The sequence below is a fragment of the Cherax quadricarinatus genome, chromosome 16, assembly GCF_038502225.1.
Source record: "Cherax quadricarinatus isolate ZL_2023a chromosome 16, ASM3850222v1, whole genome shotgun sequence".
NCBI classification, from domain to species: domain Eukaryota; kingdom Metazoa; phylum Arthropoda; class Malacostraca; order Decapoda; family Parastacidae; genus Cherax; species Cherax quadricarinatus.
In genome coordinates, this window is record NC_091307.1 from 8,734,777 (window position 1) to 8,756,549 (window position 21,773).

General features: G+C 37.7%; 1 protein-coding gene across 1 annotated transcript in view; it reads right to left on the reverse strand.

Annotated features, from left to right (window-relative positions):
- Window positions 1-740: 740 nt before the first annotated feature.
- LOC128688860 (putative leucine-rich repeat-containing protein DDB_G0290503) overlaps window positions 741-21,773 on the reverse strand; it is a gene marked incomplete at its 3' end in the record, with an annotated part of 132,346 nt that continues 111,313 nt past the window's right edge. Inside the window, 5 exon segments of the mRNA XM_053776870.2 lie at window positions 741-992; window positions 4,855-5,031; window positions 5,388-5,504; window positions 5,912-6,010; window positions 7,299-8,966. Of these exon segments, the coding sequence (XP_053632845.2) occupies window positions 741-992; window positions 4,855-5,031; window positions 5,388-5,504; window positions 5,912-6,010; window positions 7,299-8,966 (2,313 nt within the window).

Genomic DNA, 21,773 nt, shown 5'->3' on the forward strand with positions numbered 1-21,773 from the left:
CTTACTTGCAGCCAGTTATAGTGTTCATCCCATTTCAAAGTTATACCAGATTAATGAAATACAAGCAAGAATGAATGGTCATGGTTTATGTTGTTCCAATAATTGAAGCAGACCTAGTGTTTAAACAGCAATAAAATGGGTTAAGGAGCTCCACCCTTTCTCAGGAAAATTGTCAAAAAATCAAATATTTCAAGCTACTTGTGGTATGAAACCAAATCAACTATTTCACCAATATACCTTCCATTCTACCAAAAAATACCAAGAACCATCCAATAGAAGCATAAAAACTACCTAGAAAACACCTTAGTCACAATTTCACAACAAACACAAGGTCAGAAGTTTATTATTCCCATCATGTACTGGGTAAGACAGGGTTTTTCTTATATACTGTGCACACCCAATGCACAGACCCATTCTCTCATTTACAGCACATTTGAGGGCACTGTCATTAAAACAAACCTAAGTGAGCAACAGGCATCAATAATTTAGATCTACTTGAGAGACAACTGAAAGTGTTAATAATGCTATGGTAATTCTAAAATTCCATATTAATGAAAGGAATAGATTATGCTAGTAAACACTCACTTTAAAAACTAATAGAGGAGTGGATGGGCAGTAAAGGACTGGAGAATACAAACAAAGATTATTTGCCATAATTGTAATACTAACAGAAAATTCTGTAACCAATGAACTTTCTTCATTGTTATCCAGGATGTTGGCATACAATTAATAAAACTTACCCCAAAGCTTTCTCGTTGCCACTGCTTATTCATTTCTCTCATTTTTGCATCGGCAAGATTAACATGAACCTCCAGAGACCTCTTCTCTTGAACAAGACGCTTGACAGTATTTTCGGATTCATGTAGCTTTTCCTTCAATGGTTGGTATTTACTCTCCAAATCAGTAATTCGAGAAACCATTTCACTTTGTTTTGTTCGCTCCCTCTGAAGACTAGCATCCAACTTTGATACATGTTCTTTGTATTTTGTTACCTGGAACATGTGAAAAAGCAAATTATATTATATTACCCGGAACATGTGAAATAGCAAATTATATTATCATATGTGAAGGAATTCGGGGAAACTGGTTAACCGGACTTGAGTCCTGGAGGTGAGAAGTACAATGCCTGCACTTTAAAGGAGGGGTTTGAGATATTTGCTATTTGGAGTGACATCTAAACTTTGTCATATCTGGGCACTTCTGCAAAGACAGTGATTGTGTGTGATGGTGAAAGTGTTTCTTTTATGGGTCACCCTGCCTCAGTGGCAGACAGTCAGTGAATGGAAAATATAAACTAAAATGAATAATCTGTTAGGTCTGACAAAGTTATATTAAATGCTTTTGTTTTGGTAATACACTTATCTTATTAACCCTTTGACTGTTTTGGTCGTATATATACGTGACTTAAGAAATCGAAATCGTAATACCCCGGCCGGGGGTATGGTTCGTATATATACGTCTTATGAGCCACTGTGTTTGACGTATATATACTCATAAATTCTAGCGGCTTCAAATCAAGCAGGAGAAAGCTGGTAAACCCACATGTGAGACAATCTGTCTCTGTGGTCAGTGTGCACCATATAAAAGAAATCCTGCAGCACACAGTGCATAATGAGAAAAAAAAAACTCTGACCGTATTGTTAATAGTCCATTGTTAATAGTCCTTGTAACTGCTAAATAAGCCACCATGGGCCCAAAGAAAGCTTTTAGTGCCAACCCTGTGGTAAAAAGGGTGATAAATACTATCGTACCACAGTCAGCTGCTGCTGCACCACGGTCAGCTGTTGCTGGACCAGTCAGCTGTTGCTGGATCAGTCAGCTGTTGCTGCACCATGGTCAGCTGTTGCTGGACCAGTCAGCTGTTGCTGGATCAGTCAGCTGTTGCTGCACCACGGTCAGCTGTTGCTGGACCAGTCAGCTGCTGCTGCACCACAGTCAGCTGTTGCTGGACCAGTCAGCTGTTGCTGGACCAGTCAGCTGTTGCTGGACCAGTCAGCTGCTGCTGCACCACGGTCAGCTGCTGTTGCACCACCATCAGCTGTTTCTGAACAACATGACTCGTCCCGAACCTGCCCGTCTAGCCTGAATGTCCCGGCTGCCTTCCTGTCATTGTTTACAAGCCAGGGTGGCCGGTTGCATGCATACATTCGATACATTTTGTATTATTCCATTATTTATAGTGCTTGTAACTGCTAAATAAGTCACCATGGGCCCAAAGAAAGCTTCTAGTGCCAACCCTGTGGTAAAAAGGGTGATAAATACTATAGTACCACAGTCAGCTGTTGCTGGACCAGTCAGCTGTTGCTGGATCAGTCAGCTGTTGCTGCACCACGGTCAGCTGTTGCTACACCACGGTCAGCTGTTGCTGAACCAGTCAGCTGTTGCTGGATCAGTCAGCTGTTGCTGCACTACGGTCAGCTGTTGCTGGACCAGTCAGCTGTTGCTGGATCAGTCAGCTGCTGCTGCACCATGGTCAGCTGTTGCTGGACCAGTCAGCTGTTGCTGGATCAGCCAGCTGCTGCTGCACCACAGTCAACTGTTGCTGGACCAGTCAGCTGTTGCTGGATCAGTCAGCTGTTGCTGGATCAGTCAGCTGCTGCTGCACCATGGTCAGCTGTTGCTGGACCAGTCAGCTGTTGCTGGATCAGTCAGCTGCTGCTCCACCACAGTCAGCTGCTGCTGCACCACAGTCAGCTGTTGCTCCACCACAGTCAGCTGTTGCTGCACCACCATCAGCTGTACTGCTCAAAGATGTGGAGTGTGTTGTTGGTGTGGTTTAATGTGAAACAATTACCGAGAAACGATTAACCCCAGAGGGTTAGCCACCCAGGATATCCCAAGAAAGTCAGTGAATCATCGAGGACTGTCTAACTTAATTCCAGTGGGGTCCTTAATCTTGCCCCCCAGGATGCGACCCACAACAGTCAACTAACACCTAGGTGAACAGAAAAAAATGCCTGGAAATAGTGCTCATATTGGTGAATTTAAGGCCAGCAAAGGTTGGTTTGAGAGATTTAAGAATTGTAGTGGCATACACAGTGCAATAAGGCATGGCAAAGCTGAAAAATTCATCCCCCAACAAGTGTTCAATTGTGACAAAACAGGTCTGTTCTGGAAGAAAATGTCAAACAGGACCTACATTACTCAGGAGGAAAAGGCACCCCCAGGACACAAGCCTATGAAAGACAGGCTAACCCTCATTTTTTGTTGTAATGCTAGTGGGGATTGCAAAGTGAAGTCTTTACTGGTGTATCACTCTGAAAATCCCAGTGTTCAAGAAAAACAGTGTCTCATCACTCATCAATACATACTCTTCAATAAATGTGTCATTTTAACATTTATTTATGTAGTTATTGTGCATGTCTTATTGTTTTCTTTGTAGGGAAATGTATATTTCATGGAAAAAAAAAATTAATACTTTTGGCTGTCTGGAACAGATTAATTGGATTTCCATTATTTCTTATGGGGAAAATTAACTCGGCTAACGATAATTTCGGCTAACGATGAGCTCTCAGGAACGGATTAACATCGTTAGGCGAGGGTCCACCGTATTTTCGTATAGCATTTATGGTTGTATTCTCGTTTTCTTGGTCTCATTTGATAGAATGGAAAATATATTATAGAAATAGAGGTGATTTTGATTGGTTTTACTATGAAAAGAACATTGAAATGGAGCTCAAAGTAGGGGAAATATTTTATTTTTGCCGATGTTCAAAAGTAAACAAATGAAGTCATTTTCCAATAAATGTCCAAGTAGCCATTCTAATAAGCAGTCATGAATGGGTTGACATTATTTATACAATTATTACAATACTGCAGTAGTCTGCATAACAGTAAACCTATTTTTTGTTTGAATAAGAATTCAAAATAGAAAGCAAGAGTAATATCAGAGGGGCCTGGAGACATGACTGATGAACAAAGAAAATGTTATTTTAGAGCCAGGAATGTCTACATTGTTCATTCTGGACCCTATTTTGAAACTGTCATATTTTTTAATTTTCATAAAATTGGACAAACTGCAAATTTTTGACCACGTTATTGGGTAGTTGAAATCGGTAAATGGGCAGTTTCTTGTACTCAATTGAAATAAAAAATGGAGTTCTAAAGAAATAGCTGTGAGTTTGGTCGACTGGAACAATGGAATTAGCCGAAAATAGGGCTCAAAGTGGGCAAAATCGTCGATTTGTAAATATTGCCGAGGTTGCTAACTTCGTGAGAGCATGATTCCATCAGTTTTCCATCAAATTTCGTTCTTTTGGTGTCATTACAATCGGGAAAAGATTCTCTATCATTTCATAAGAAAAACATAATTTTTTTTTTTTTAATTTTGCGACACCAGGAGACACCTCAGGATTTGGGGTTGCGACAGTAAAGGGGTTAAACAAATAGTTTTAAGTCAATGTATAAGCATTATTAATACAGCCACAAGCAAATGCTAAATTTGTATAGAGCCAACAGCAACTAGGAAATAGGAGGTAATTAGGTTTGATCCAAGGAAGGAAAGAGTAGCTCCAATTCATTGCATCAAGAGCCTTTCACCAACATCAAGGCACCCCTATCCCTGGAGATATTCATATAACTACTTCAGTAAATGAAAAAATATAGATCTGATAGACTGCTACTGGCCCATAATACAATAGCAATTACTATATATATCTTTTCTGCACATCTCTCATTACTGAAATCAAGGCATTTACGTTTTTTTCCCCCACAAAAGTTCTAACTTTAGTCTGCGAGAAATGCTCTGCTTAAAAAAAGTGGTTTTTCCATAATGTATGAAAAAAATTTCACCTAATTTTGAAAATTCTGTATTTTTTGAAATTAATTAATATAAAAGATTTAACTTTTCTTTACCTGCTTCTCATAGTGTTCATTTGCTGTTTTTAATTCGTTATTAACAGTAAGAAGCTCTGTCAGTTTCTTCTTTGCCAACTCATACTTTTGCAGAATCTTTTCCTTTTCCTTGCCATCCTGCTCTTGTTCCTCTATCTGGATCATTAGCTTCTCCAGCTCTGTCTGGTATGACATTTTCTGGGTGCAGGTATAAATACTTTAGTTAGGATTATATACATTCAAAGAATTCATGCAATACATAAAAGCAAGCAAAAATGATGCAATAGATTACACAAAATAAACAACATGTAATATATTAGAACATGTAAACAGTATGCAATACTTTAGAGCAAATAAATAATATACAGAGCAAGGGACTAACAACCCCGTCTCCTATATAAATTACTAAATGTGAAAAGAAGGAAAACTTTAGGGTCTTCTTTTTCAGGTTGCCCTGCCTCAGTGTGGGAGAGGTGTATTAAAAAACACAGTAGGTTAAAGATACAAAAATTAATTTGAAGAAGTATCAACAGAAATTTATAAAAATTTCTCACCATTTTATCAGCAACAGCTCTCTTTTCAGCTCTAAATTTCTCTTTGATAGCTTTCAGTTCCTCCGTGAGACTTCTAGTTGATTTCTCCGCTTCACGCTCTACACGCATGATCTCCTCCTACAAGTAAACAGTAATGCTTAAATGGTATTCATTACCATGGAAGATGAAGATTCGATTTTCTCAAATATAAATGTATAAGAAACATTCAAACCTTTGTTGATCATGTCAAAAATAGCCACTCTGATGTAAATTAATTAATTTAATCAGGCTTTCTTTGCCTTCAAAAACAGTAAATACAATCAACTCATCCATAAAAGTGCAAAAATAAAGGTACAAAATAGTATTAACAACTAGTCAACATATATTTGTGAAAAATTCAAATAAAACAATCCATGTTTCATGTCATTTCAATTTAATAATTAGATAAATTAAAAAACTTATTTAACTATCTAAATTTCAACACATATACTGAACTGGAATTCTGATAAAGGCTTATGAACAGAAAGCAACATGAAGTGATTCACCTTGTCAGTCGAGATTTGTTTCTCTTTATCAATGAGCTTGGCTTCAAGTGATTGGATGTGAGTGTTGCATTTCTCTAATTTTTCATAGGCAGCTTGCAGCTGTTAACACAAAAAAGTACTGTATAAGAAATACAATAAATACAATTTTCATCGACACTACTTGACCTAATGAGTGTGTACAGCAAAATCAGTTTTTCTTCACATTTTGTATATGCTACATCAATCTGTATTGCTAGCCTTGTACCCTGGGGTCTTTTCTGGACTGGCCTAGGCCAGAAATCTGTGTAGTGACAGGACAATGAGTTGTTCCTCCCTATCCCTCTATAGCCAAGGTATTCAATTACCCTCACCACAACCTTCCTATACAATGTGCCCAGGCACTTAAGACCCTCATCAAAACAGCAAGGTGAAAAGCATATGTAAAAATGTTTCAGATATGATGGGAAGGAATAGGAGAATAGGAGGCCATTTTATTACTGCCTATGCCTTCACTTTTCTCACCACAATCTGCCACACCACAAAAAAGAAGAGGGTATAGAGCACGTGCAGTGTTGTATCAGATATGATGGGAGAGAGGCAGTTCTGGTACTGCCTGAACTTGCATTTTTCTCACCACAACCAATGTCCTTACCATAAAAGTGAAGTGGAGAGCATGTGCAAGGAGCATTTTATCAGCTATAATGGGAGAAGGGGAGGCAAATGCTATTGTCCATCCTAAACTTCCATAACCACAATCCTCCCACACCCCACAACCACAACAATATATCTGTGATATACTAGGTAAGGGGCAAAGAAAATATGTAGGGTGCTGTCAATATGACAGACAAGAGGAAGATTCTGCTGCAGCCCATGCTTGCACCTCTAACCACAACCCTCACACACATGCTCAGGCAACTAATACCCTTACTGTGAGTAGATGGTAGGCATATGTAAAGTGTGTTGTGTCATGATGGAAGAGAGTGAGAAGAGAATGCAAGGGGTAGTTAGTAAGAGGGAGGTTAGAAAAGGGAGGAAGAAATGTGAAGGGAAAAGGAAATAGTGCCAAATATTTTCTATTTCATTACTAAAAAAATATCGAATATTATGGTTAAGAAATGCATCTCCAATTATAACATGTTTCTATAGGAAAACAGATTCAGAATACCAAACACATGAGTTATGAATGATTTCCAGGAACACATCACATGTGTGTTTAGAGATCCTTTGTTTAAGAATATAGGATTATATTATAGTAGAAAATAACTCACAGGTGGAAAATTATTTAAATGGACTAGTTAGTATTTAATCAGAAGACTTTAAAATGAAATAATGAGTTATGTTATTGACAATAATAATGCATACAATAAGTCACTGTTAATCACCTGTATTACACTCAAATAATACTAACCTCACTTTCTAAGGCTGTATTTGTAGTCTTCATCTTCACTTCTTGTTCCTTCATTAAATTCTTTACTTCGCCTAATTTGACTTCATACTGGGAGCAGACAAGTTTCATTTCTTCAGTCATTGTAGTAAGAGCCTCTGACTTCTCTGCTAACTGAGCACTCAATTCAGAAATTTTTAAATTTTCATTTTGCTGCTGAGAGAGATGTCTTTCCTCTACTTGGTTTAACATAGTTTCATGCTGCAAGGAAACATTTCTAATGTTCTTCTCTAAAGTGCAGATTACATTAGATTTTTCAATTAAATTTTCATTAAATTTATTAATTGTCTCTTCAGCATCTTTCTGTTGTTGTTTTTTTTCTTGACTCATAATATCAAAAGCAGTTTTTAAGCGGCTCAGCTCACCTGACATAACCTGCTCTTTTTGATTATGTATTTTCTTCAATTCACATATTTCTTCTTTTAAAGAATTCAGATATGATGCATCTTCAATAATTTTATCATTCATTTCCTGTAAAATTCTCGTATGTGTTTTCTCCAGCTTTGTAATTTTTTCTGTAAGTGATTCGATGATTTCATTTTTCTCGTCTATAGTACCTTGCATCTGCAACACCAAATTATTATGTTTTTCTGTGTCCTCTTCATGTTGCTGCTGAAGAGTTTCATACAAATGATTTCTTTCAGCAATACTCTCTTCCAGTTGTGACATCTCCTGCTGTCTCTCTATCAAGTTTTTGCTGTAACCAGAATCTTTATTTTTAATATCTTCCTTCAGAAACTCAACCTCATCTTTCAGGGAAACATTCAGCTTCTTTTCCAATTCATATTTTTCCTGCACATCCTCTATCTCTACCTTAAGTTTATTGATATTCCTATCCTTTTCTAAGATTTGGAGGGAGTGTGTCATAGTGTCAGCAGCAGAGCTTTCCTGTGCTCTCTCGTATTTATCCCTTATGGAAATGAAACTCTGTTGCTGAGCATTTAATTCATTTAGCAGAGACTCCTTCTCAGATGCAAAAGTATTTGTAACTTCTTCCAATTTAAATTTCAAGGATGCAATAGTATCTTCCTTCTCTTTAATGACAACATTCAGGGATATTTTCTCTTGAGCATGCATCTTCAAATGGTTCTCTTTCTCTTCCTTAAGTTGTATAATAAGTTCTTGTTTCTCTTGCACTTCTCTGTTATTTTTGTTTTTTAATGTTTCTACTGAAGATTCCATTTCTTGCCTTAGGCTTTCAAAAGAATTTTCCTTAATCTTAAACTCACTGCATAATGCTTCTCTCTCTTCACTAACTTGTGTAAGGAGTGTCTTGATTTGCTGCTCTTGATTTAATACTACATTTTTATTTTCCTCTATGTTCTTAATGAGCAAAGCCTTCTCCTCACTGAATGATGTTACTTGATTTTGTAGCTTATTTTCAAGGCAAATATATGTAGCTTGCCTTTCTTCAAGCTCTCTCATTAAATCTGCCTTTTCCTTGCTATGTGCTTGAAGAGCTCTTTCCACTTTTTCATGTAGTGCACTTAAGGCATCTTCTTGAACTTTAATTACATCATTCATTGTGGCTCTTTCCTCCTCAAGTACCTTTATAATTTTATCTTTTTCATTTTCCATCATTTTAAGATTTTCATTGCTAACAGTGTTCCTCTTCTCTGCTTCCAGTAACACCTAGAAAAAGTAATTTACCATTACAAATGCTTACTTAATTACAACAGTGACTACTATATTAAAAACCAAATGAAGCTTTGGCAACTTCATACTCTGTTTGCATTAATTCATCATAATACTACAAATTAAACACTCAAGCTCTATCATAATACACATACTCTTAATCAACATAAAAGATGTCTTTAAAATTTTTACTGTAGCCTTTAGTATTTTGAACATCCAGCAAGATGGAGCTTATTGCATTTTCATCCAAGACAGTGTTGTAAATCATACATATGCTTTATGATATATTGAAAGGCAAAAAATAAGGGCTACCACAGTCAAAATCTGGGTTAGTGAACAAATAAAATCTTAAACGTTTTGTCTGTGGGAGTGTGTAGTGTCTTGTGGATCTGTACGGTAGGAAGAGCCCAAATAGTATGGTAAGCTGAGCTTCATAGCTCCAATCTCTCCCACTCCTGTGTTTTTCTCCATTGCTTGAATTTGGTGCTTATTCTTTTCTGTCATGTAATGCTTCCTGCAATTTTTGTTTACTTATTTAAACTAAAGCGGGAAGAAGAGTGTTGCTAGCAAGTAATACAAACAATCAAATTACAAATAATTTACTACCAATTACAAAAAACTTACCGAACCAATACAAATCCACCATACATCTAGAACCTGAACTTACACCCACTTGCACTGAATTTAAGAAAGACCCAAGGTAAACATAATTTAGGAAATCACTAACTATTGCTAACTTACCTCAAGCTGATGACACAATAGCATGCACTGTTGGTAGTGATGTTGGCATAATTTTATGGCACTTATTAGTTATGCCTTAGATGGCCTAAGAATTTTCCTGCCTGCAGCCTGGCTCAGAGCTACAGGGCAGGAGCTACAAGGAAAGGAGCTGAACCTAAAGACACTGGAGGACAGAAGGAACAGGAAAGACATGATAACAACATACAGGAACAGGCTCTTTGAGAGGCTGAAAACAGGTACTTGGGGGCAAAGCTTGAAGTTAAAGATACAGATGAGTCACAGGGATGTCAGCATTTCTTCAGTCTCAAGATGGTTGGGAAGTGGAATGACCTTGACAATGAAGTCATGGAGGCACACCATAAATAGTTTTAAGAATAGATACAGCAGGGCCCACAAGGACATAAGAGTGAATCTGGCAAGCAGCAAGTTGAGAGTCGAGACCAAGAGTACACTTTTTTGTTTTGCGAACATTTATAAAGACAGGTTGATAAATTAGACCCATATGCAACACTTGGGTATCTTTACTGTGGAAATGTTTCATCACACAGTGGCTTCATCAGTACAATACAAAGAAGGTGAAAATCAAAAGGAGTTTGAGGTAATCAGTCCCTCACCCTGGAGTTGAAGTAATCAGTCCATGATAGATAAATTAGACCCATATGCAACACTTGGGTATCTTTACTGTGGAAATGTTTCATCATACAGTGGCTTCATCAGTACAATACAAAGAAGGTGAAAATCAAAAGGAGTTCGAGGTAATCAGTCCCTCACCCTGGAGTTGAAGTAATCAGTCCATGAATATTTTCAAGATCAGGAGTTCAAGGTAATCAGTCTGGAGTCATTGTAATCACTGCATCAATCTTGTCAAGACTGACGGACTGATTACGTCGACTAATGGCTGAGGAACTGAGTACCTCAAGCTCCCTCTGATTTTCATTATTCTTCTTTGTACTGGACTAATGAAGCCACTGTGTGACAAAATGTTTCCATAATAAAGATACCCAAGTGTTGCACATGTCTAATTTATCAACTTCACTGTTCTCTGAACCATTTATCTACATAAAGGCAGGTAAATCTTAACCTCTAATCTTTACCTTCCATTTTTTTTCTTAAACAGATCAATTTTTTTTTTTCAACGAGTCGGCCGTCTCCCACCGAGGCAGGCTGACCCAAAAAGATAGAAAATCCCCAAAGAGAAAATACTTTCATCATCATCTGACACTTCACCTCACTCATACATAATCACTATTTTTGCACAGGCACTCAAATGCAGTGGACCCCCGGTATTCGATATTAATCCGTTCCTGAGAGCTTATTGAATACCGAAAATATCAAAAACTGAATCAATTTTCCTCACAAGAAATAATGGAAATCAAATTAATCCGTGCAAGACACCCAAAAGTATGAAAAAAAAAAAATTTTACTACATGAAATATCAAGTTTAATGCAATAGAATAATTACAATAACAATAAAATAATTGACACTTACCTTTAATGAAGATCTGGTGATGATTGATGGGATGGGAGGAGGGGAGAGGTGTTAGTGTTTAGAAGGGGAATCCCCTTCCATTAGGACTTGAGGTAGCAAGTCCTTTTTCTTTTGCAAAAACAGCTTCCTTGATTGCCGTTTTCCTGGTCACTATAGTAGAGATGGTTGATTGGGGTTTATTATACAACCTGACCAGCTCCGACACACGCACTCCACTTTCGTGCTTTGCAATCATCTCTTTCTTCATTTCATAAGTCATTAGCGACTATTTTCTCGAAGGGTTGGCACTAGAAGCTTTCTTGGGGCCCATGGTGACTTATTTTGCAGAAACAAGCACGAAACACAGTGATAATATGGATAATATTGAATGTAACGAATGTATCCTTAGATGCGCGCACACTGGCTGGCTTGTAAACACTGGCACACAAGGGGCAGTTCAGGCCACACGTGGACACGTCTCGTACGAATCGTATCGAATACCGGGTTTTCACTCGAATACCGAGGAAATTTTTTTGCGATATAATGCATCGAATACCGGATTTATCGAACACCGATGCCATCGAATACCGGGGGTCCACTGTACAACAGTTTAGAAATCCCTCCCAATTGTCAAATCTTAATTATCTAAAGTAAACTATCTAACTACCCTAAAGAAAGTGGGTTAAATTACATTCCTCAAAGTCAAGTGCACTATAGATGAATAAATGCCTAGAATAAGGGTTTAGTAACCACTTACTGTAAATGCATTAAAAAACTAGAAAGAAGGAAATTTTGAAGTATATTTTGTCATGCTTTTTCGGCAGTGTTGGTCAAACTTCAGTGACCCAGAAATAGGTCTATTAACAAATCCTCTCACTGCATCCTTGGCCTTAAAAATTAACTACATGCAAATTTTTTTTTTCTCAACAAACTGGCCATCTCCCACTGAAGCAGGGTGACCCAAAAAGAAAATACTTTCATCATCATTCAACACTTTCACCTCACTCACACATAATCACTGTTTTTGCAGAGGTGCTAAGAATACAACTGTTCAGAAGCATATACATATAAAGAATACACAATGTATCCCTCCAAACTACCAGTATCTGAAACCCCTCCTTTAAAGTGCAGGAATTGTACTTCCCATTACCAGGACTCAAGTCCGGCTATATAAAAATAACCGGTTTCCCTGAATTCCTTCACTAAATATTACCCTGCTCACACTCCAACAGCTTGTCATGTCCCAAATACGATTCGTCTCCATAGACTCCTATTTAACACGCTCATGCACACTTGCTGGAAGTCCAAGCCCCTCGCCCACAAAACCTTCTTTACCCCCTCCTTCAAACCTTCTCGAGGACAACCCCTACCCCGCCTTCCTTCCCCTATAGATTTATACGCTCTCCATGTCAATCTACTTTGATCCATTCTCTTTAAATGACCAAACCACCAACACAACCCCTTTGAATAATACTTGTATTAACTCCACACCTCGTAATTTCCACACTTCAAATTTTCTGCATAATCCTTACACCATACACTGCCCTTAGACAGGACATCTCAACTGCCTCCAACCATCTCCTCACTACAGTATTTACAACCCAAGCTTCACACCCATATAAGTGTGTTGGTACCACCATACTTTCATACATTCCCTTCTTTGCCTCCAAAGATAACGTTTTTTTTTGTCTCCAGATATGCCTCAATGCACCACTCACCTTTTTTCCTTCATCAATTCTATGATTAACCTCATCCTTCATAAATCCATCCACTGGCACGTTAACTCCCAAATATATGAAAACATTTACTTCTTCCATACTCCTCCTCTCCAATTTGATATCCACTTTTTCTTTATCTAAATCATTTGATACCCTCATCACCTTACTATTTTCTATGTTCACTTTCAACTTTCTACCTTTACACACGCTCCCAAACTGGTCCATTAACCTTTGCCATTTTTCTTTAGAATCTCCCATAAGCACAGTATCATCAGCAAAAAGTAATTGTGTCAATTCCCATTTTGTATTTGATTCCCCATAATTTAATCCCACCCCTCTCCCCAATACCCTAGCACTTACTTCTTTTACAACCCCATCTATAAATATCTTAAACAACCATGGTGACATTACACATCCCTGTCTAAGACCTTCTTTTACCGGGAAGTAGTCTCCCTTTCTTCTACACACCCTACCCTGAGTCTCACTATCCTCATAAAAACTCTTTACAGCATTTATTAACTTACTACCTACTCTATATACTTGCAACATCTGCCACATTGCTCCCCTATCCACCATCATATGCCTTTTCTAAATCCATGAATGCAATGAAAACTTCCCTACCTTTATCTAAATATTGTTCACATATATGCTTCAATGTAAACACTTGATCTACACACCCCCTACCCACTCTAAAACCTCCTTGCTCATCCGTAATCCTACATTCTGTCTTACCTCTAATTCTTTCAATAATAACCCTACCATACACCTTTCCTGGTAAACTGAGTAAACTAATTCCTCTATAATTTTTACAATCTTTTCTGTCCCCCTTTCCTTTATATATAGGAACTATACATGCTCTCTGCCAATACCTAGGTACCTTCCCCTTTCATACATTTATTAAACAAAAATACCAACCACTCTAACTATATCCCTCCCCCTGCTTTTAACATTTCTGTCATGATCCCGTCAGATCCAGCTGCTTTACCCCCTTTGATTGTACGTAATGCCTCAAGCACCTCCCCCACACTCGCATCCTGCTCTTCTTCACTCCTAAAAGATGGTATACCTCCGTGGCCAATGCGTGAAATTACCGCCTCCCTTTCTTCGTCGACATTAAAGTTCCTCAAAATATTCCCGCCATCTACTAGCTCCCCTATTTTTAACTGACAAATCCATTTGTTCCCTAGGCTTTCTTAAGTTGTTTAACTCACTCCAAAATTTTTTCTTATTATCCTTAAAAATTTTTGACAGTGCCTCTCCCACTATCATCTGCTCTCCTTTTGCACTCTCTCACCACTCTCTTCACCTTTCTTTTACTCTACATATACTCTGCTCTTCTTATAACACTTCTGCTTTGTAAAAACCTCTCATGAGCTACTTTTTTCTCTTTTATCAGCCCTTTACTTCATCATTGAACCATTCACTCCTCTTTCCTCCTGCACCTACCCTCGTATAACCACAAACTTCTGCCCTACATTCTAATACGGTGGAGCCCCAGTTATCGGCCGGTTCGGTTATCGGCCAACTTGGTTAACGGACAGTTTTTTGGCGCCAGGTTATCGGCCATTAATTCGGTTATAGGCCATTTGGGAGGTGTCCATCTGCCGGCTAGGGCCGCTTGCGAGTCGGTTTGGCTTTGTCTCTAGGCAAGTGAGTAAGCTTCTGCTCATTCATCCAAACATTTTGCTATAATCCATTGTATTTTTTGTGGTTATTGATTGAGCGCAACTGCAAAATAAGCAACAATGGGCCCAAAGAAACACGTTACATAGTACAGGTCCACCATCACAAATCCGGCAATCAGTTATTCGGTTCCTTCAGTTATTCGGCACTAATTTTGGCTAGCATAATTTCAAATTTCCAGGGTCGCCACACCAACCTGCTACTACTGTTTGGTGGCGCTACTTGCTGCAGAAGTCATTCCAATTTTTTTTTCTGCATTTGTCATAACCTGCTTGCGTTTAGCCCTAGCCATGGTTCCAATGAATAAAAGAAATGCTTCTCATAATGTAAAGCACCGACACAGTACATTATCCATTAAAGATAAGGTGGCTTTGAAGCCACTGTCGGTTGCCATGAGCTCAGTCTCATGATGCAGGAGAATATGCTTTATTATTATGCTAATATCAACACCACAGCTTATTTGCCTATCACAACTGATCTAATATGACATAATATACAAAATAAATAACATAAAACATGTTAAATACTCCAGAATAAATAATATTTGGCATAATACCGAGCAGTTCGACGGAGGTATGAAGAGGATATGGAATACAAATACCATTCTCCTATCCTTGTCTTGGGGCTTATATTAGAGAAAACAGAGTGTAGCACTCGGCTAACTGCACCATAAACCTGAAACAAAAAGTTATTTTCTCTATACAGATCATCACACATAGCAGCATATGTGTAGAGAACCTAGCATAACCCAAAAAAGTCAATGTGGCTTATTTCTAGTACATGGCTTGGGTTAGCCATACATGATTTTTGGTAAATATTCGATTCTCAGCCATGATAGAAACATTAGGCGTGTTTCTTTACACCTGTTGTCTATGTTTACCCATCACTAAGTGGGTACCTGGGTGTTAGTAGACTGGTGTGGGTGTTATCCTGGGACACTGACCTAATTTTCTTGAAATACTCTCCATAACAAGCAGCTTTCTATATAGTAGTATGCCATTGATGCCAGCTAGGCCTGTATACCTTGTACATGTACATGTAGTAAATAAAGATATTATTATTATTATTATATTTTCTCAGTTGTTTGTTGGGTTATCTTACTGAAACTTGGGCAATGTATGATGGAAAGATACTTCTTAATGTACACCAAAAATGAAAGGAATCAGACCATAAATAGCGGAGTTCACTTCTCAGCCATTAGCGGTACATTTTTGTAAGGTTTTTATGGTTATATTCTCATTTTTTCGGTCTCATTTGATAGACTGAAAGATATATTACAGAAATAGATATGATTTTGATTGCTTTCATGATGAAAAGTACCTTGAAATTGCACTCAAAGTAGCGAAAATGTTCTATTCTTTAGCGATGTTCAAGAGTAAACAAATGATGTCACCGTCCAATACCTCTCCGCATACCAGTCCAAATTCCAATACGGAGTCAAGAAAAGGCTTACATTATTTATACAATTATTACAATAATGCAGCAGTCTACATAACAGTAAATCTTTTATTTTTTGTGAATAAAAATTCCAAATGGTAAGCAAGAATAATATAAGAGGGGCCTGTAGCCATAACTAATGAATAGAGAAAATGTTACTTTAGCACCAGGAATGTCTGCATTGTTTATTCTGGACCCTATTTTGAAATTGGCATCTGTTGAAATTTGTGTGAAATCGGCCAAACTGCTAATTTCTGACCACTTTATTGGGGAGTTGAAAAAGTGAATGGACGGTTTCTTGTACTCGGTTGACAGACTAGAAGTAAATAAGTTTATTCAGGTATACACAAATACAGCTACATAGATTATCATACATAGCAGTGTATGACTTATTTCCAGTACTTGGCTTGGGCTTGCCATACATGATTTTTGGTAAATATTTTTTTTTTCTTGGTTGTTTGTTGGGCTATCTCATTGAAACTTAGGCAATGTATGATGGAAAGATGCTTCTTAAGGTACACCAAAAATAAAAAAGACCGACGATAAATAAGGGAGTTCACTTCTCAGCCTTTAGCCGCCTCTTTGCAGTATATTTTCGTATGGTTTTTACAGTTGTATTCTCCTTTTTTTAGACTCATTTGATAGAATGGAAGATATATTACAGAAATAGACATGATTTTGATTGCTTTCATGACGAAAAGTACCTTGAAATTGAGCTCAAAGTAGAGGAAATGTTCGATTTTTGCCGATGTTCAATGAACTTTGTGTAAGTCAAATTGGTTAATTTTATTAAGTGTATTCTAACCTAACCACTCTGTAATCCGGCAAACTCAGTAATTCAGCGCACTACAGGTCCCAACGATGCCGGATTTGTGATGGAGGACCTGTATATAAAAACATGCCAAGTTTATATGTGATGTATATTAATAATAATTACTTGTACATTAAATGTCTTATTTTACATTAATATAGACATTTTCATTAATCCATCTATTATATCTTCTTCAGAATTATGTAAGAAACACGTTACATAGCATATAAACATGCAATGTTTATTATATGTGATGTATATTTAATAATCACTCTTTGGCACATTAAATGGCTTATTTAATGTTAATATAGACATTTTCATTAATCCATCTATGATATTTTCTTCAAAATTATATAAGTAACATGTTACATATCAAGTAGCATATAAACATGCAATGTTTATATGTTATCAAGTGGAGAGTGGGATGGAGAGTGAACATTACGTTTTTTCTGATGCAGCGTTAGTGAAAACTGTGAATCTGGCGACTGGTGCAACAATCGCCCTTCATATGCATTTGTTTACAATTCTTGGCATGAATTATTCATTACTTCTCCCTTTGTTTATGATGGCATCTAAAGGTAGTTGTTAGAAACAATTAAACTCAGTGAACATGGTAATAATATGGCTGTGTAGTGTAATAATATGGCTGTGTATTGTAACATAGCTGTGTAGTGTAGCCCGAGGGGGTTACTTACGTGTACTGTACCTACATATACTGTTACCTACACTGACTTCCTACAAATAAATACTACTCATCTTCTGCCCTACATTAAGACTACAAATATTTTAACCCTTTCAGGGTCCACAGGCCCTCTCAGAGACTTGTTCTCAAGGTCCCCCAAATTTAAAAAAGAAAAAATAATTTTTTCTTATGAAAAGATAGAGAATCCTTTCCCAATCATAATGACACCAAAAGTATGAAATTTGATGGAAAACTTACGGAATTATGCTCTCGCGAAGTTAGCGGTCTCAACAATGTTTACGCATCAGCGATTTTGCCCACTTTGAGCCCTATTTTCGGCCAATTCCAATGTACTAGTCGACAAAAATCATAACTATTTCGCTAGAACTCCATTTTTTCTATCGAATGAGTACAAGAAACAATCAATTTACCAATTTCAACTATCCAATACAGTGGTCAGAGTTTAGCAATTTTGCCAAATTCACACAAATTTCAAGATGCCAATTTCCAAAGAGGGTCCAGAATAAACAAGAAAGACATTCCTGGCACTAAAATAACATTTCCTCTATTCATTAGTCATGTCCCCAGGCCCCTCTTACACTTCTTTTGCTTTCCACTTTGAATTTTTCTCACAAAAAATAAAGATTTACTGTTATGCAGACTACTGCATTAGTGTAGAAATGGTATAAATAATATTGGCGCACTTGTGAAAGAATATTAGACTCAGCAGTTGACGTGTATTGGATGCTCAGCATGATTTATTTAATTCTGAACTTTGGTAAAAATCGAACATTTCTGATACTTTGAGCTCAATTTCAAGGTACTTTTAATTGTAAAACAAGTCAAAATCATCTCAATTTCTGTAATATGTCTTCCATTCTATACAATGAGACCAGGAAAACTAGAATACAACAATAAATACCATACAAAAATATAGTGCAAAGTCACTGTTTTAATCCAAAAACATGGTCAGTTTTTTTTTTCTCATTATGTGCTGTGTGTTGCAGGATTTTTTTTATACTGTGCACACTGACCACATAGACCCATTCTTCATATGTAGGCATACCTGCTTTCTCTCACTAGATTTAAAGGCGCTAGAATTTATGCGTACTAGTACGCCATGGACACTGGTGCATAAGCCGTACTAGTACGGCCGAAACCCTGAAAGGGTTAAGGTTAGTAATGAATGTACAGTGGTCCCCCGGTATTCGATGGCATCGGTATCCGTTAAATCCGGTATTCGATACATTTTAACACAAAAATTTTGCCTCGCCACTCGTTAAAAAACCCGCCAAGCGCAATTTGTCCAAGACGTGTCCACGTGTGGCCTGAACTGCCCCGTGCGTGCCAGTGTTTACAAGCCAGCCAGTGTGCTCGCATCTAAGGATACTTTCGGTACATTCCATATTATCAGTGTTTTTAGTGCTTGTTTCTGCAAAATAAGTCACCATGGGCCCCAAGAAAGCTTCCAGTGCCAACCCTCTGGTAAAAAGGGTGAGAATTAGTATGGAAATTAAGAAAGATTTTGAACGGTTTGGGGCTAACCCTGAGAAGCCTATGCCAGTTGTGGAAACCATTGTGCCTACTTCAAAAATTAAGAAAATGTGTGCACAGTGAGTTGAACTGCAAACCTTTATGGATGAAAATCACCCTAACGCAGCTATTGCAAGCCGTGCTGGTGACTATTACAATGACAATGTTGTGGCCCATTTTAGACAAATCGTAAAGGAACGGGAGGTACAGAGCTCTATGGACAGATTTGTTGTGCGTCAGAGGTCCAGTGACTCTCAAGCTGGTCCTAGTGGCATTAAAAGAAGGGAAGTAACCCCGGAAAAGGACTTGCTACCTCAAGTCCTAATGGAAGGGGATTCCCCTTCTAAACAATAAGTTCGACACTCTCCTCTCCTCCCATCCCATCAATCATCACCAGATCTTCATTAAAGATAAGTGTCATGTATTCTATTGTTAGTAGAGTACTACAAACTGTGCATGTCTTCTTCAGTTTGTGTGCATTAAACTTAATATTTCATGTGGTAAAATTTTTTTTTTTTCATACTTTTGGGTGTCTTGCAAGGATTAATTTGATTTCCATTATTTCTTGTGGGGAAAATTAATTCGCCTTTCGATAATTTTGGCATATGATGAGCTCTCAGGAACGGATTAATATCGAATACAGGAGGTCCACTGTACTGTAGAAGTAAATGACAGATTAAAGGTGTGTGCAATGTGGACTAGGGTGCAAGCTTTTGTAGAGAAACACCACCCTAACCAAGCTGAAACAAGCCATATCTTCAACATGTTCAGTGGCAAAACCCTGTCCCACTTCAGGGAAATCTTAGAGATGCCAGAAACAGACCTTATTTTGTGAGACAGGGGTCCATTGACTCTCAAGCAGGTCCTAGTGGCATAAAAAGACAAAGAATGGAAGTAATCCCAGAGAAGGTTTTGCTATCTAGTCTTTATAGAGAGGGATTCCCCTTCCAAATACGAACTCCTCCCTCTTTCCTCTTCCCTATCTTCCAGAAGCAAGCATTAGCCTTCAATAAAGGTATGTAAAACTTACATAATTGTTAAAAAAATTTTTTTTTTTTTTTGAATACTTATGTCTGGAACAGATTAATTGTATGTCCATTAAATGGTTTTCAGCCATTTCGGTTATCGGACGACCCTCTGGAATGGATTACAGCCGATAACCGAGGGTCCACTGTACTGTATTTTTAATGTAGATGAATGGTTCACAGAACTAAGATCCCAAGAAGTTGCAGTGTCTGACAGGAATGTAGAATGTATTCTACTCAAGATTGATGGACTGACAACATCGACTCAAGGTTGAGGGACTGATTACCTCATTCTCCTCCTGTTCTTCAAGTTTCTCCTGTGTATGGGCTGATGAAGCCACGGTGTGGCGAAACGTTTCCTTAATAAAAATACCCAAGAGTTGCACATGTCTAATTTACCTGGATTTTTAAAACTATTCCAACCCTCTTCAACCCCCCCCCCCCTCACTACTCATATTTGCACTAGCCCACCTTTCTGCCAATAGTTGCTTATATCTCACCCGAACTTCCTCTTCCCTTAGTTTACACACTTTCAACTCTTTCTTACTTGTTGTTGCCATTTTCCTCTTGTCCCATCTACCTCTTACTCTAACTGTGGCTACAGCTAAATAATGATCTGATATATCAGTTGCCCCTCCATAAACATGTACATCCTGGAGCCTACCCATCAACCTTTTATCCACCAATACATAATCTAACAAACTACTTCATTATGTGCTATATCATACCTTGTATATTTATTTATCCTCTTTTTCATAAAATATTTATTACTTATTACCGAACCTTTTTCTACACATAGCTCAATTAAAGGCTCTCCATTTTCATTTACCCCTGGCACCCTAAATTTACCTACTACTCCCTCCACAACATTTTCACCCACTTTAGCATTGTAATAAAGTTGGTAGAATTACCGACAATATGTAAAGTAAAAGGACACTACTAGTTGCACTTGTGTCCTTTTACTTTACACTTTAGCATTGAAATCTCCAATCACAAGTACTCTCACACTTGGTTCAAAACTCTCCATGCATTCACTCAACATTTCCCAAAATCTCTCTCTCTCTCTCCTCTACACTTCTCTCTTCTCCAGGTGCATATACGCTTACTATAACCCACTTTTCACATCCAATCTTTATTTTACTCCACATAATCCTTGAATTAATACATTAATACTCCCTCCTTTCCTGCCATACCTTATCCTTCAACATTATTGCTCCTCCTCCTTTAGCTCTAACTCTATTTGAAACCCCTGACCTAATCCCATTTATTCCTCTCCACTGAAACTCTCTCACCCCTTTCAGCTTTGTTTCACTTAAAGCCAGGACATCCAGCTTCTTCTCAATCATAACATCCACAATCATCTCTTTCTTATCATTTGCACATCCAAGCACATTCAGACATCCCACTTTGACAATTTTCTTCTTATTCTTTTTAGTAATCATTACAGGAAAAGGGGTTACTAGCCCATTGTTCCCGGCATTTTAGTTGACTTTTACAACACTCATGGCTTACGGAGGAAAGATTCTTATTCCACTTCCCCAGTGATATAAAAGGGTAAGTAATAAAAAACAAAAACTATTAAGATAAAATCAAAGAAAACTCAGATGAGTGTGTATAAACGTGTACATGCATGTGTAGTGTGACCTAAGTGTAAGCAGAAGTAGCAAGACGTATCTGTAATCTTGCAAATTTACAAGACAGACAAA